Raw genomic sequence first — 15,508 nt, forward strand, 5'->3', positions numbered from 1 at the left:
TCAAAGTATCCCACTCTAATCAGCTAATTAAGCCATGACACCTGCAAAGGGTTCCTGAGCCTTTAAATGGTTTCTCAGTCTGGTTCAGTAGGAATCACAATCATGGGAAAGACTGCTGACCTGATAGTTGTGCAGAAAACCATCATTGACACCCTCCATAAGGAGGGAAAGCCTCAAAAGGTAATTGCAAAAGAAGTTGGATGTTCCCAAATTGCTGTATCAAAGCACATTAATAGAAAGTTATGTGGAAGGGAAAAGTGTGGAAGAAAAAGGTGCACAAGCAGCAGGGATGATCACAGCCTGGAGAGGTTTGTCAGGAAAAGGCCATTCAAAAGTGTTGGGGACTTTGATAAGGAGTGGACTAAGGCTGGAGTCAGTGCATCAAGAGCCACCACACAGAGACGGATCCTGGACATGGGCTTCAAATGTCATATTCCTCTTGTCAAGCCGCTCCTGAACAACAAACAACGTCAGAAGCGTCTTACCTGGGCTAAAGAAAAAAAGAACTGGTCTGTTGCTTAGTGATCCAAAGTCCTCTTTTCTGATGAGAGCAACTTTTGCATCTCATTTGGAAACCAAGGACCCAGAGTCTGGAGGAAGAATGGAGAGGCACACACTGCAAGATTCTTGAAGTCCAGTGTTAAGTTTCCACAGTCAGTGTTGATTTGGGGAGCCATGTTATCTGCTGGTGTTGGTCCACTGTGCTTCATTAAGTCCAGGATCAATGCAGCCGTCTACCAGGGAATTTTGGAGCACTTCATGCTTCCTTCTGCAGACGAGCTTTATGGGGATGCTGACTTCATTTTCCAGCAGGACTTGGCACCTGCCCACACTGCCAAAAGTACCAAAACCTGGTTCAATGATCATGGGATCATTCACTGTGCTTGACTGGCCAGCAAACTCACCTGACTTGAACCCCATAGAAAATCTATAGGGCATTGCCAAGAGAAAGATGAGAGACATGAGACCGAACAATGCAGAAGAGCTGAAAGCCGCTATTGAAGCATCCTGGTCTTCCATAACACCTCAGCAGTGCCCAGGCTGATAGCATCCATGTCACGCGCATTGAGGCAGTAATTGATGCAAAAGGGGCCCAAACCAAATATTGAGTACATATGAATGCTTATACTTTTCAGAGGTCTGATATTGTTCTATGTACAATCCTTGTTTTATTGATTTCATGTAATATTCTAATTTTCTGAGATTGTGAATTTGGGGTTTTCATGAGCTGTAAGCCATAATCATCAAAATTATGACAAATCAAGGCTTGAACTATCTCACTTTGCATGTATTGAGTCTATCTCATATATTAGTTTCACCTTTTAAGTTGCATTACTGAAATAAATGAACTTTTGCACGATATTCTAATTTTTTGAGTTTCACCTGTAGATGTATTATGCCTCTCTATTTAACAATTACTTGGGAAATGTTTTAAAATAGGACACAATGAAGCGGGTGTTTTTTAATGTCCTGTTACGGAGTAAAAATAATGGCAAGATGTTTTCTAAAAAGAATAGTCATCCTATCATATACATAATTTTCAATGCATCTCCAAGGACTCTTTAATAGATTAAATGTCAAGAACCACACACTGTATTTTGACTTTGCCAATGTATGAAATTATACTGAATATAAAAAGGGAATAATTGTGATCTCTGAAAAGTGCAATTTTACTGCTCTCTCAAAAAAATCTAATGTTCTACAGAAAGAACTGTATACAGTATTAAAAGTAAATACATATGCATATATATTGCATACTCAGAAATATGTAGAAGTACTGGAAATTAACTGTCCAATTTAATTTTAGGATGTGAGCTTGAAATAAATCAGTATGTAGAATTCTTGGATAATTGTAATGTATCTTGCTGTCTTTCAGATCACTGAGACCTATCCCTCTTCACTTGTGCCATACAGTAACTGAGTTTTGAAAAGTACAAATATGCATTAAACAGATGGCATTGGGGAATGCAGTTCCATAAGCAAGATTCATTACTTTGAAGAGCCTTTCCCCATTAGTCTTCTGCCACAGGTCAAAGGTTATGGGCACATGTTATAATCATTATAGATATTGAAGCTGTTCTTGCTCCAAACATAATGTGGAAAAAGTGCTTCAGCACTTCTCTGCTACTAATTAAAGCAGTCACATCTTTTAAAAAAAAATTTCTGCATGAAAACATACCATTGCTTTAAGAAAGCTGCTCATGCAGAAATCTGATAAAGATATGCTTTAGTGAATAACACAGAGATGCTTATGATCTAAAACTCCGCTTCCAATCATTTTGAAGCTAGCAAACCTTATAGGTATGTCCAGTTCCTTTCCCACATTTTCAGTTCACTCACTGATTTGTAATCCATATCTAAAAGGGAGTTACACTCATAGAGACATTCTACATGCAACATTTTGCCTTAGCCTATTTTAGAAGGGCTTAGATGCGTTTATAAAGAAGAGGTCACGTAAGAAAATAGAATCCCTCTCAAAGCCATTAGCAGGCCATTATATAGATCTAAAATGTGAAAAATGGATGGATATACAGTATATGAAGCTTTATTAGCCTCATCTCCACATGTCTTTTTGTTTGAATAGGCTTCAATGAACTGAAAAGTAAAACTTTGATGATACAGCTTAAGTGTACCTTCTTGGTACACTTGGTACACTTCTTGGCACCATTCTTGGTGTCATGTTTTACTGGAATCACTAGAACCTACTTCTGTATAGAAATATATCTCATTTAGGTCCTTCCTGCTCTACATAGTCAGGCAGGTATAACAATAAATGCTTGTTTTGGAATATGTTATTTTTTAAAATTTGATTTAATTTTTTAAAAATTTTAATTGCAAAACCATGTATTTTCCAAGGCACCTGAAGGCCAGACAAGGAATAATGGATGGAAACTAATCAAGGAGAAATTCAACCTAGAAATAAGGAGAATTTTTCTGACAGTGAGAACTATCAACCAATGGAACACCTTGCCTTCGAAAGTTGTGGGAGCTTCATCACTGGAGGCTTTCAAGAAGAGAGTGGACTGCCATTTGTCAGAAATGGTGTAGGGTCTCCTGCTTGGGCGGGAGGTTGGACCAGATGACCTACAAGGTCCCTTCCAACTCTGTTAATCTGTATTTTCCACTGGTCATTCTAAATCACAATGTTTTGGGAGATCACATGGAACATTTCTTATTCCTACAGTAGATAGGGCACAGACAGGACATTTGCAGATGAATTTTTGATTTATTTAGTGTTAGCGATACTGCAGTTGTTAATTAGGCCACCTTTCCTATTAGTTATATGTAACAAAGAACTGCAGAAGTGGCAATCCTTGCAGAATTGAGATTTGATTTACAAGGCTAGCAATCAGACTGACAATTGAAATCAAACCGCACATTAGTTTCTCCACATTCTGGGCAAACAGGTCAATTCCTCCGATTGGTTATCCCTAGAGGGAAGTAAAGCATAGTGGAAGAAGAACATATTATGGCATAGTACACCTGTGCTAGCTATTGGATCAATAGCCTCTATCAGCAGGACTCTACTTAATGAAGCTTAGACTGGGTCATAAGTCTGCTAACAGCTGTAAGTTAACACCAATTCCAATAGAAACAACCGTTGAATCCAAATAATTGCTTCATTTTTTTTTCCTACCAAAGAGATTTATGAAGAAATCGCATTATGTGCATAAGACAATTGGGCATCAAGCCTGCAGCAGTTAAAGGAGAAACTCTCAGGTCATCTGAAGGACAGCAAACTAAAATGCAAGACAAGAGTTGATATAGCTGCTTATTTTATTTTCCATAGCCAGTAAATTTATAATCTGTTGATTTTATGACCCATATAATATATAGCTCATTTACACTCAGTTTATGTATTACATATGAAGTTGGAAGATGGCAGACTGTAGGAACAGCCGTGTGTGTGTGTGTGTGTGTGTGTGTGTGTGTGTGTGTGTGTTTATGAGTGACAGTTGTTATCTAGAACTTTTGTTTATTCTGTAGAAATAGTGATGATGAAAAGACCCCAAGTTAATTAGCACTGCAAGAAATTTCTGAATACAGGTAATGCTCTTAAGTGAGTTTTTCAGTGACACTGTAACTTTGAATGGTCACTAAATGAACTGTTGTAAGTTGTGGACTACCTGTATTCTAATACTGATAGCAATAGCACTTAGACTTATATACCACTCCATAATGCTTTACAGCCCTCTCTAAGCGGTTTACAGAGTCAGCATATTGCCCCCAACAATCTGGGTCCTCATTTTACCAACCTCAGAAGGATAGAAAGTTGAGTCAACCTCAAGCCTCTCAAGATTGAACTCACACTGTGGGCAGAGTTTGCCTGCAATACTGTGCTTTAACTACTGCTCATATTACATGTTAAAAATATCAAATATTTTTTTTTAAATCTCTATTGCTGTTTACTTAAAAGAAAATATTTCTGATGGAATTCTCACTGACTAAAGTAATATTATACACCTCCCAGAGTCCGTCTTTGAATTCACACATATATGAAAGCCAAATGGTATGCTTATTTGCAAATGGTGAAGAGTTAGAAAATGAATGTAAATGAGCTATATATTAGAAAACAGGTATGATGTTGTTGCTTTTAGAACAGTTCTGTTTCTTCATAATTAGATGCGATGAAACCTCTCCGTAAGATCTGACTGTGGTTTGGAAGGCCCATTAAGGAAGGTTTTCAAATTAAGACAAAGTTAATTTTAAAATGTAAATCCAAAAAGTAATCTGGAAATAATCTGTTCTGTGTAAAAAAGTCCCTACTTAAAATCTTTAATTACTAGCAGCCAGTATTTTTGCTCTGGTCTTATTGGTTCCTGTTACAGAACTCTAAACTTAACTTGACCTCATTTGAATGTTTTTATAATTTAATTAGCTTCCCACCCTTTTCCATTAAAAAATGATAAGAGAATAATAAATTGGATCAGGACAACCCAAAAAAGGGTAGTAAAGGACTCAACTCTTCCCTCTGACCCAACAGTCAATTAAAATTATTTGGGTTTAAAAAACATCCTTAGCTGGCAAATATTTATACAAAGTTATTGGGGAAAAATAATTAAACACCATCACATGCAAAGATAAATAGAATTCCAGAAAACAGTGCATGTAGAACTATGCTCTTTTAAAAATAGCAGTGTGACACAGCAAACATCACTTGAAAATAAAGGTGAGAGTTCTTGTGTATGAGCAAAATGTGTAGTTTGCCAAATTGTTAGGAAAGTTCTTTTTGGAGCCATGCTGTTCTTCTGAAGTTATGCTGATAAGGTGATAGGAAGATATTTTTTTAATCTATACCTACATTTTTCTTAGCCAAATCCACTGAAATTTGCAACCAAGGACATATTCACTGAATGCCTTTTAGATCCCAGAATGTTGGGGCAGTTCTCTACTTTATCCTTTGAAACTAATTTTCCTGGAATCCTACGTAACAACCAACTTAAAAACTTTATAATGTTGCAAAGTTGTAAAGGGAAGTGTCTGAAAATCTACATAAGACAGGAAAACAATTGGAAGACTGTGTACAGGTTTACTCAGCAAATGGAACAATTTTCATTTATTACTTCCTTTGGGACAGTTCAGATGGAAGCCAATGTGTTCATAATATCCTGTTGAAATCACTAGCACGGAATGTATGAAAAAAGTAGTAGTGTAATAGTAGTGGCGGCAGCGGCAGCAGCAATGTTGACAGGAAGGTGCGTATTGTGGAGCATTTCTAATGTGGCAAGAAACCAATCATCATTTATTAATAACAATATTGTATAAAGGTAAAGGTTTCCCCCTTCCAGTCATGTCTGACACTAGGGGGTGGTGCTCATCTCCATTTCAGTGGTCATGTGGCCAGCATGACTATACTCTGAGGAGCATGACTATACTCCAAAGTTCCCGCACCGGTCTTGAACCCAGGCTGTCAGCTTTCCAGCTGTCAAGCAGTGTCATTAATCATTGAGCCATAGCATCTCTTAGCAAGACTGTGTAATCAATTAAAAATATATTGATGTAGTTTACAATGCTGAATGATTACAGCACAAACAGGAATACAAATCCATAGACTAGTATAATGTATAGAGGATATGTAAATGACAGCATGCATGTACTGTATATGATGCATGAGGCAGCTTCGCTTTCCTGTTCCACTATATGTATTTTTCAGTGTACAGAACTGCATGCAAAAATTATTTTCTTGTGCTAGAGAAATGTAGCATTAATATTTAGTAACTCTTATGATTATGGAAACAGAAATTTAAACATGCAAGGGGTTGGTATATTATATTTTGGTTAAGAGTGAACCTTAGGAGAACACAACCTATTCTCTAAAAACTGCAAATAAAAATGCTTAATTTTCACATCTTCACCACATCAACATCAGCATTCTAATAAATAGGCAGATTCAACAGAAAATAAATTTAGGTGGGTTTATTTTACCATATATTTTATCTATGTTCTTTATATTAAGATATTGTACAACATAAAATTCTGAACACTGAGTAATCATTGTGCAAGAGTATATTTAGAAATCAAACACAACACAAATATTCATAAAGCCAGAAATATTACAATATTACTGAATATAAAACTATGCATATTATGTTCGGTTTTGTTTAGTATACAGAATACATTTATTTCAAAGAAGCAAACAGCTTGGTTAAAATAAACACAGCAAATGTATTAACAGTACCCATATATGGAATCTAAAAATATATGTATTTTCTTATAGTGCAGAAGAAAAATTAAGGCATTTGTTACTTAGCAATTGCTAAGTATCTAAAACAGTTTAGCGTGGACAGAGTTCGGCTACCCGATTTCTGCTGTAAAAATCAACATTACTAGACAATACAGAAAAATGCTCTTTGCTGCCTTCTGGTAATTTCCAGATATATGCAACCCAGATGTAGTAATGCAATGATGAAGAAAACTTGAGTATGTTATTCTTCTAGATCTTGCTAGAGAGCCCTGTTGGTCTTGAACTAGAACTTGATCTGCCAAGAATGAAGGTTCAGAGGCAGAAATGGCCCAGTTGCCATTCTCTTACCTTATGCTGTCAGGAACTTGAGTTCTTTTTGGCCTCTTATGCAACTTTCCATTATTTCGGTGAGATCAAACAGGTGGTTGCCAACACATACCTCTGCTAGTCAAATCAAAATATTAAGAAATCTATTTTATATTCCAAAGCATCATTAATAGTTCAAGAGACTACAATTTAATGGCTGCAGCATTGCTCTAGCATTGTTTGATGGGTCCTTCCCTTAGCAAAGTATTATGATCCAAAGATGGCTTTGGAAGTTGCTACACTGCTGGACTTGAATATCTAGTCTACAGAGATTTGCCTCCCCAGATTCCCTAATATGGCCACTAAGCATGCTTACTGTGGACAATAAGCATGTCCTTACTGTAGTCCCACGTTTGGAGATAACTCTTCTCGGTATATCAATGTTCTGGATGGAACATCACTATTTACTGCAATGCATTAATGGTATTTCTGTGTCAATGCACAGTGTCTTGATTCTTGTGAAAGGGATGGTACTAGAGAGGAGAAAAATTATTTTGATCATGATTTAAAGATAATTTAAGGATTATCTTGATCTTGGTTTTGCTGGTATGTAGTGGGATTGGAGCAAGCTTGCACTTTTTAACAAGGCTTAAAATCCACTATATCTGATGCTAACAGCAGATACAGTATATGGAACCTGTACCTTTTTCATACATGTAATTAATTTACATACTCGGTCCACATATTTTTATCAATATCAGATAGTTTTACAAATATGTCTTTGGTTTACATTGGAATTAATGTCATGATTATTCCCAACATTTGTTAGAAACAACTGTCCAAAGTGTTTTGTGTAAGGTAGTCATGCACGTGTGTGTACACATACACACCCACACACAATTAGTGATACATACTTGGAGTGAATTCAGTAAACCTTTTTTTCAAATATGCATGCCAGAAGGCCACATAAAGATTATGCTATTTTAAATGCTACAGCTTCTTCTCTTCAATGGGGAAAAAAATACAGAATTCTGAAATATTTTTGCATAGGAAAGCATGAATGTTGTGGTGGGAACAAGGGACTGGGATATTATTTTAGTCAATGTTTTAACAAATGTTATGTTAGTTTTATCCCTAGCAAAAAAAAAAAAAAAAAAAAGGAGGAAAGAATCTTACTGACATTAGCATTTTTCATTTTCTTTGAATTTTCCTGCAAAGTCAAACATGCACTAAGGGAAAAGGCAAAATTTCAAGTTTCTCCCTCATGGCTTCTATGACTAGATGTTGTACTAAAGTTTTAACTATACTCCAAACATTACTGGACATAGAATTTAAAATCACATTAACATAAGCTGATGCAACAAAAAGCATGTGTTTCATACCTGTCCAATTAGTGGCCATCAGACCTCATTATTCCCACTGATCTTTTATAAAAAAAAATCCTGATTAAAAAAATCAGTTATCTAGCTAGAATAGAACAGCAAGAGTAGAGAAATGGACAGTGCTGCTACACCTTTAAGAGACAATTGGGCATGAATCTAATTTTTTTTCTTAGATCATTGCAAAGGGGGCAGACCAGGGCTGGTTGTAATCATGAAATGACACATAGTTTTATAGTCATATATGTGACTGAAATAAATGATGAATCGGTACTAATCTGTTAATATTAATATTTACAAAGAAAGAGTGATTACCTCTTTCTTGATTTATCTTTTTTGATTACCTCTTTCTTATGATATTATAGATTTCAACTTTATATGTTTCTTTAATTTCAAAATGTCTGCAGTGTGATAGGTGCAGATTTTGAGAACTGCGGTGTAATGTCTGGGGGACACGATCTTAGGGAAGCCTTGTTTATGAACTTCAGCATGTTAAACAATCAGACCTTTATCTACATAATTTCTTGAAGTTATAAATTAATATTCTTCCCTTTCATGATAGAATGCTAGTTATTACTTTATTGATCTATTTCATTTCAGGTCATTCTAAAGGCTAACAAAAGCTTCACCAATTCAAAACTTTTTTTTTTTTAGTTTCCAGCCAATTATTATTGTCTTTTAAATTAATAAAGGATTTTCAAAGCAGATACCTTCACTGTAATTGATAATTCATATCAAACCCTGCCCAGCAGTGGATTACCTATTGTCATGAATCTTAACCACAGTCATAATTTAACTTCTAATTACATAAACAAACATATACAATGGCCTCCATTCAGCATTATGAATCACAGCATATGGAGACATTATTCTATGTAAACAATTTGAAGGATCTTCCAAATGACAGTCATTTATTTTAAGTGTCCCTCATATTTCAAATACCTTGGGATGATTTTCCCACACATAACTACTTCTGTAACGTCTGTAATATTTTCTATAGTCATCTAAGCATCAGAGTGCCAAAGTGGTAGTAATGAGGACAGCTTTATATTATTTCAGCAGTGTCTGGATGTTGTTATGAAGAAACTACATTGCACAGCTCGGGAAGTGACCTTGGTTCATCCTTCTTCAAAGTTCTCCAAAGCAAATTTCCTTTAAATCCAATCTCTTAGGTTCTTGGAGTCATCTATGCCAATGCAATTAACATACATAACTATCCAGCCCAAAGTTAAGTACTCTACTAGTCCTCTAATTTTTTTGTGTTTAGCAATGTAATACTGAAAAACTAATTTATAACTGGAGCTTACCCTTAGTAGCCACAGATTTGGAGAATGATGACACTACAGCTACAAGCTTGAACCTTAAGGCAGTGGAACAAGCTGGCTTGGAAGTCGTTAAATGTTCCTTTCTATTTAAGCCATGGGTGTCAAACTCGATCGTGTCATGTGATGTATCACGATGCATCACAAGGTTTTTTGCCTTTGTGGAGCCAGGGTGAGTGTGGCCTGCACATGACAAATCCGAGCTGCAGGCCGCCAGTTTTGATACCTCTGATTTAAGCCATCTGTTAGGGAGATAGCAGAGACAACCTGCGGTACAAATGAAGCAGGGAACTGGACCAGGTGATCCTCAACATCCCTTCGAACCTGATGACTGATTCTAATTCCTAGACATTGTAAAAATTCTCTCCGTTCTTGAAATCAAAATTAGGGATTGGGGTTATAATACAGTACAAGACTAGATAACAAACAATTTGACCAGATTTCTTCTCCGTTGTTTCACCAGTGTGGGACAATATGCCAAAAAAAAAAACCAGTTGAAAAAGTCACATTTTCACATTCAAAAACTGCCTTAAAGCTCAATGTCGAATAAATACATATTTTTTAACAAGCAAAACTATACATTGGTTTTTTTTATAATATTTTTTTAAATTCCTGGGAGAGGGGTAGAAAGAAAACCAGCAATAAATTTACTAATGAATAATAAATTCAGTAATTATGCTTTCATCATATTCATGTCCATTTTGCTTGTAGGAAATAAACAGTTATCTTCCTAAGAAAACCTGCAACTCAGACATGTTAGATAAAAGTTAAAACTATATAAAAATGTTTCTCCTTTATTCAATAATTGTATAGTATATAAATGAAGTGCAATTACTCTTAAGTTGTAACAACAATTTACCTATGTTTAAAACTATCTCATACTTTAAAATTTAAAAATATACGTAGCCTTTACTTATAAATTATGTAACAAAGGTGTTAATATAACCTTGATACATAAATAAATTTAAAGCAATAGACAATAAAAAAAATTGCGGAGAAAGCATCTCAGTGCTTAAATGTTCACAACTTGTTTTGGTTCCTCCCACGGGGCAAATCTTTTAGCTGGTAGCTGTGTGGGCGTGCATGCGTTTTGCTATGTCATAAACATAGGTTATATCTGGTCGTTTCTCTGGATCTGGGTTGATGCAGATGTTAACTAGTTGTCGGAGCTAGAAAAAAAGGGGGGAAAAACAGCATAGAATTAAAAAGAAAAGAAAAATACTCCTGCAGGCAAAATTATGAGAATCCTTTCTACTACAAGTTCAGTGCAAGTTATAAATGCTGGAAAAGAAAAGAAAAAAGAAAGCAAGGCTATGCTTTCTTATAAAAACAGTATTGTTTAAATCACTGTATTTTCTTTTATATAATTCTCTACATAGTCACAGTAGTATCAACAATAGTTTTGCAGGACTCCAGCCTGTATTTAATAGTACAAATCTCCTATTATATATCTGAGTACAAGATTTGTACAAGGGCCACACTAGATAGCAGGGTGCTTAATGATGTTTCCATGATGGATTTTTCACTAATCTTAAAATTGCTCAAAACTATCATGGAAACATAAACTGAATTCTCTTTTCAGTGACTTTGCAGAGAGCTGAGGAATGCCTACATGGAATGGAAATATTGTCATGGCTTCTGAGAATTGCTAAGCAAAAAGGAAAGACAGCTATGATTTAGATGAACATCATAAAATGAGTACTTTAGGCTAAAAATCTATTTATCCAAAACCACCGAAATAACACAAACACTGTTAGCTCTTTGGTCTAATCTGTGATGATAGTACCTAATCTTGAGTTTTATTTTAGATATACAAAATATTTCCACAAAATAGACTCTTTTCCCACCTTTTCTGTTTTCAGTATAATAAAGCAGCAAGGAAAGTTTGTAACTCGTGATTAGAAAACATATTCAGTAAATTTAAAAAAAACTTTAAAAGAGAGCACTGTTAAAACAAATTATATAGAACTAGGAGCATTCATTCTTCTAATTGTTCATCTGCTAGGATTTCCAGGCTACGGCAGTCCTAGACCATAAGAGGGTTACAATATATTGACGTAAGTAAAACATTTATATTTTAATCTAATAATAAAACAATCTCCTTCAGCAGCATCAATAAATCATCAAATAACCCAGGAGCATTTAATAATATTCTTGAATATCAATAGAAGACAGTGATCCTAATTTTAGACTGATTTCAGAGCAAGGAAGCTATTCGCTTCGGGGACCCACCCTGTATCTTCTGGAGAGTAAACACAAAGACAGTAGTATACCAGCCCAGTCAGTCCATACTTGGAACAGACCGGATGTAGCAATAGCACTTAGACTTATATACCACTTCACAGTGCTTTACAACCCTTTCTAAGAGGTTTACAGAGTCAGCATCTTGCCCCCAACAATCTGGGTCCTTATTTTACCAACCTCAGAAGAATGGAAGGCTGAGCCAATCTTGAGCCTGGTGAGACCCGAACTACCAAACAGCTGGCAGCCGGTGATCAGCAGAAGTAGCCTACAGTACTGCACTCTAGCCACAGTGCCACCACAGGTCATTTACCTAGACCCAAGACAGTTTACAAACAATAACCAGCGTCATCATTTCATATGCTGCCCAATTCCCTTGACTTGTACCTGGAAACAAATTGCAACCAATGTATTTCCAGCATCAAAATATTATCCAGACTTAAAGGCTCTTACCCATTAGCACACAGACAGCTGCACTGTGCAGCTGCAGCTTTTGAGTGGCTTTCAAGTACCACCCGATGTAGATTGAATTACAGTAGTTCCAAGCATGAAAAGTGACAAGGGCATGAACAACTGTTGCCAGTGCGTCAAGAACAAACATGCATAGCATAACACCATTCCTATTAAATGGGTCCACAAAGTTCTTAGCAGTAACTCTTCAAGCACTGCAAAGATAGGATATGATTCTGAAAGTCTAACATGCCTAACACAAATCTCTGCTTTTCGCTTACTTCTCAAAGTCAAGCAAGCAAAGAGAGCAACTTATTGCTTAGGTTGTTACAGAATGTGAGTCCCTTAATTAGTTCAGCTAGCTCCAGAAAGCCAGTTATGCTTTCTGCATTTCCATAAGACTTTGCTTAAAGAAACAGGATATATACTGTGGACCGCCTCAAGCAGCCATATCAAAGAAGAATGTGAATGTTGCAAGAGAGAAAATATACAATTAAAGTATATGTTATTAAATCTTCACTAATGAAAATACTGTTTGTCAGTAATATCTCCTATAGTAAAGTACAGTAAAGTTTGTAGTCAAACTTTCAGCTAAAATTGAAGGGAAGGAACGTGTATACAGACATGTATTCTTAATACTGTATTCTGATCAAAATATTACCTGTGCTGATTAAAAGAAGAGAAAGAAGAGAAATGATATAATTTTGTTTCTATTTGGAATATTGATTCTGGGATTGAAAACAAAAGGTTGATTGGGTTCTTTAAAATTGGAGTAGAATGAGGCAGATATCATGCATTTTAACAGCTATGATTTGGAAGAAGGGCCTGTAGATTTGATTTAAATATTTCTAAGTAGTATCTCTGAAAACCTTGTCAGCATATGAGCATTTCCACTGTACTCTGTGAACGTCACTATGACCTTGATAAGAAGACATATTGACTTCAGTGGTGAAATTCAATTTTTTTTACTACCGGTTCTGTGGGCATGGCTTGGTGGGTGTGGTGTGGCTTGGTGGGTGCGACTTGGTAGGCGTGACAGAGGAAGGATACTGCAAAATCTCCATTCCCACCCCACTCCAGGAGAAGGATACTGCAAAATCCCCATTCCCTCCCCACTCCTGGGGGAAGGATATTGCAAAAATCTCCATTCCCACCCCACTCTGGGGCCAGCCAGAGGCGGTATTTGCCAGTTCTCTGAACGACTCAAAATTTCCGCTACCGGTTTTCCAGAACCTGTCAGAACCTGCTGGATTTCACCCGATTGACTTCTATAAAAAGACCATGACTTCTTGCCCAATAGTCCAGTAGCACGATGAACAAGCCTACACTGTTCTAAGAACTGCCAAGAAGCTATTCTATTAACATGGAGCTAATGGCAACATCTGTATCTGGCTGGTTTCAAAAATGGTGAATTGGGCGGAGTTAGAGAAGTCTGTGCTTATTTCCCTTAACTTGTTCTGTGAACTTTGCTCAGTGATAGTATTTTGCCTGAAGCTGAACCTGTTGGTGGGACAACTTTCTTTTTGACATTAACAGGTTTGTCAGTCTCCAAGAGAGAGAGAAGGGGAGACAGTGAGAAAATGTCTCCAAGATCACAAAGGAGGACTAAAGTACCCCGGCCATGACACCAGCCAACAAGATATGGAAAGTCTCCAGTTAAAGTACCAAATAAAAGAAACAAACATGCATGCTCATTCTGGTGAGGATGCAGGGGTGTACTCAATGTATTACTCACTATAAAATAGTGATTAAAGTGTAATGAAAGGGTTTAGTAGAAGCACTGTCAAGTGACAGATATGGGAAAACCCACATATACTGGGAGAGTTGGCAGGAGCCTCTCAGAAAGGGTGAAGAATTTGGAATTTCAGCCCTGTGCACGGAAGCAGTAAATATATCTGAGTTCTGTCATTTTCTTTTCCTGAATGTTAAATTTTTAATAAAAATCCTAAGGTTATACATTTTTTACTTTTCCAAAAAAATCTCAATTGAACTTTTCTAATTCCCATATGGCTTCATTGCCCTTTGCTGTGGAATTTGTTTGAAACTTTTAGTGAGTACTGTTAGGAAGTAGGATTTCTGGCTTGACACATGCAAGAAAGAAGCATAATTTGTTAGTGATACCTTGATTTAACTAGTCTGAATCTCACAGAGATGGCTTGGGAGTCTTTATAAAAAGAAATTAGCATAATTCTGAACTGATGCCATACTGATGCTACTGCTTTGTCAAAATCAGATATATATTTTTTTGCTATAGTTTCAATGGCATCCAGAGGCGGTATGAAAGTACTTAAAAATATATCTCTGATTATACAAATGGAATTTAAAACTTGAAAATACTATCAATAGATTTGGACAGATTTACATATAAGGAGCCTTATTGAAATGGAGCAATTGAAGTGAAATCATATTTTTAATGTGAATGTTTTGCAACAGATATTTTATAACATACTTTATATTAGATTTTAAGAAATTTAACACACTGTTTTGGAGGCTTATTTTAGAAAATATCTCTCTCATTTCTTACTTTATTTGAACAAGTATTTTGCCTCCACGATTTCTATTCCAAAATCTATTTAAAAATACTGTAGGGACTACATATACTCATTTATGAGAGCCAAGAAAACTGCAGGGTATTATAGTCTAGGCAGCCAGCAGTGTTAAACACTGACTCAAAGGCACCAACCCACCAACTTAAATTTCCCATTTTCTTACTGTTAACATTAATTTAAATATTAATATTTTAACTGCACAATATTACAAGATTCATTATCTAAATATTTTAGTTAATAAAAAGAAACATCTTGTAATATTGTGCAATTAAAGTATTAATATTTAAATTAATTTAAATATTAATTAATTTATAAAAATATGTATCATTTTATGATCTCAATTTTTCCTTTCAGTTTGCATACAATAAATAAAAGAGAAAGGAATTGTAAATAAAACTGTCAATATCATATAAACATCAATTTGTGAAATGTATTTAAAGACTGTATATACTTACAGTCAAAATATAAAAATGCCCTAAGAAGAAATGGAGGATGGATTTGTAGTAAGTATTAAATTGGAGAAATTTATTTGTATATTTATATATGTTCACATTCAGTATATTCCAATTTGATTCA

At 35.6% G+C, this 15,508-nt stretch overlaps 1 protein-coding gene across 2 annotated transcripts in view; it reads right to left on the reverse strand.

Annotated features, from left to right (window-relative positions):
* Positions 1-6,402: 6,402 nt before the first annotated feature.
* The window catches only part of NEK7 (NIMA related kinase 7), a 66,167-nt gene continuing 57,061 nt past the window's right edge, over positions 6,403-15,508 (reverse strand). For both annotated transcript variants that reach the window (XM_034437448.2, XM_034437449.3), the window contains exon 10: positions 6,403-10,861. In XM_034437448.2, the coding sequence (XP_034293339.1) occupies positions 10,751-10,861 (111 nt within the window). In that variant the 3' untranslated portion in view covers positions 6,403-10,750. The remainder of the gene's footprint in view (positions 10,862-15,508) is intronic.

The sequence above is a fragment of the Pantherophis guttatus genome, chromosome 3 (assembly GCF_059756535.1).
Source record: "Pantherophis guttatus breed Tessera chromosome 3, ASM5975653v1, whole genome shotgun sequence".
NCBI lineage: Eukaryota > Metazoa > Chordata > Lepidosauria > Squamata > Colubridae > Pantherophis > Pantherophis guttatus.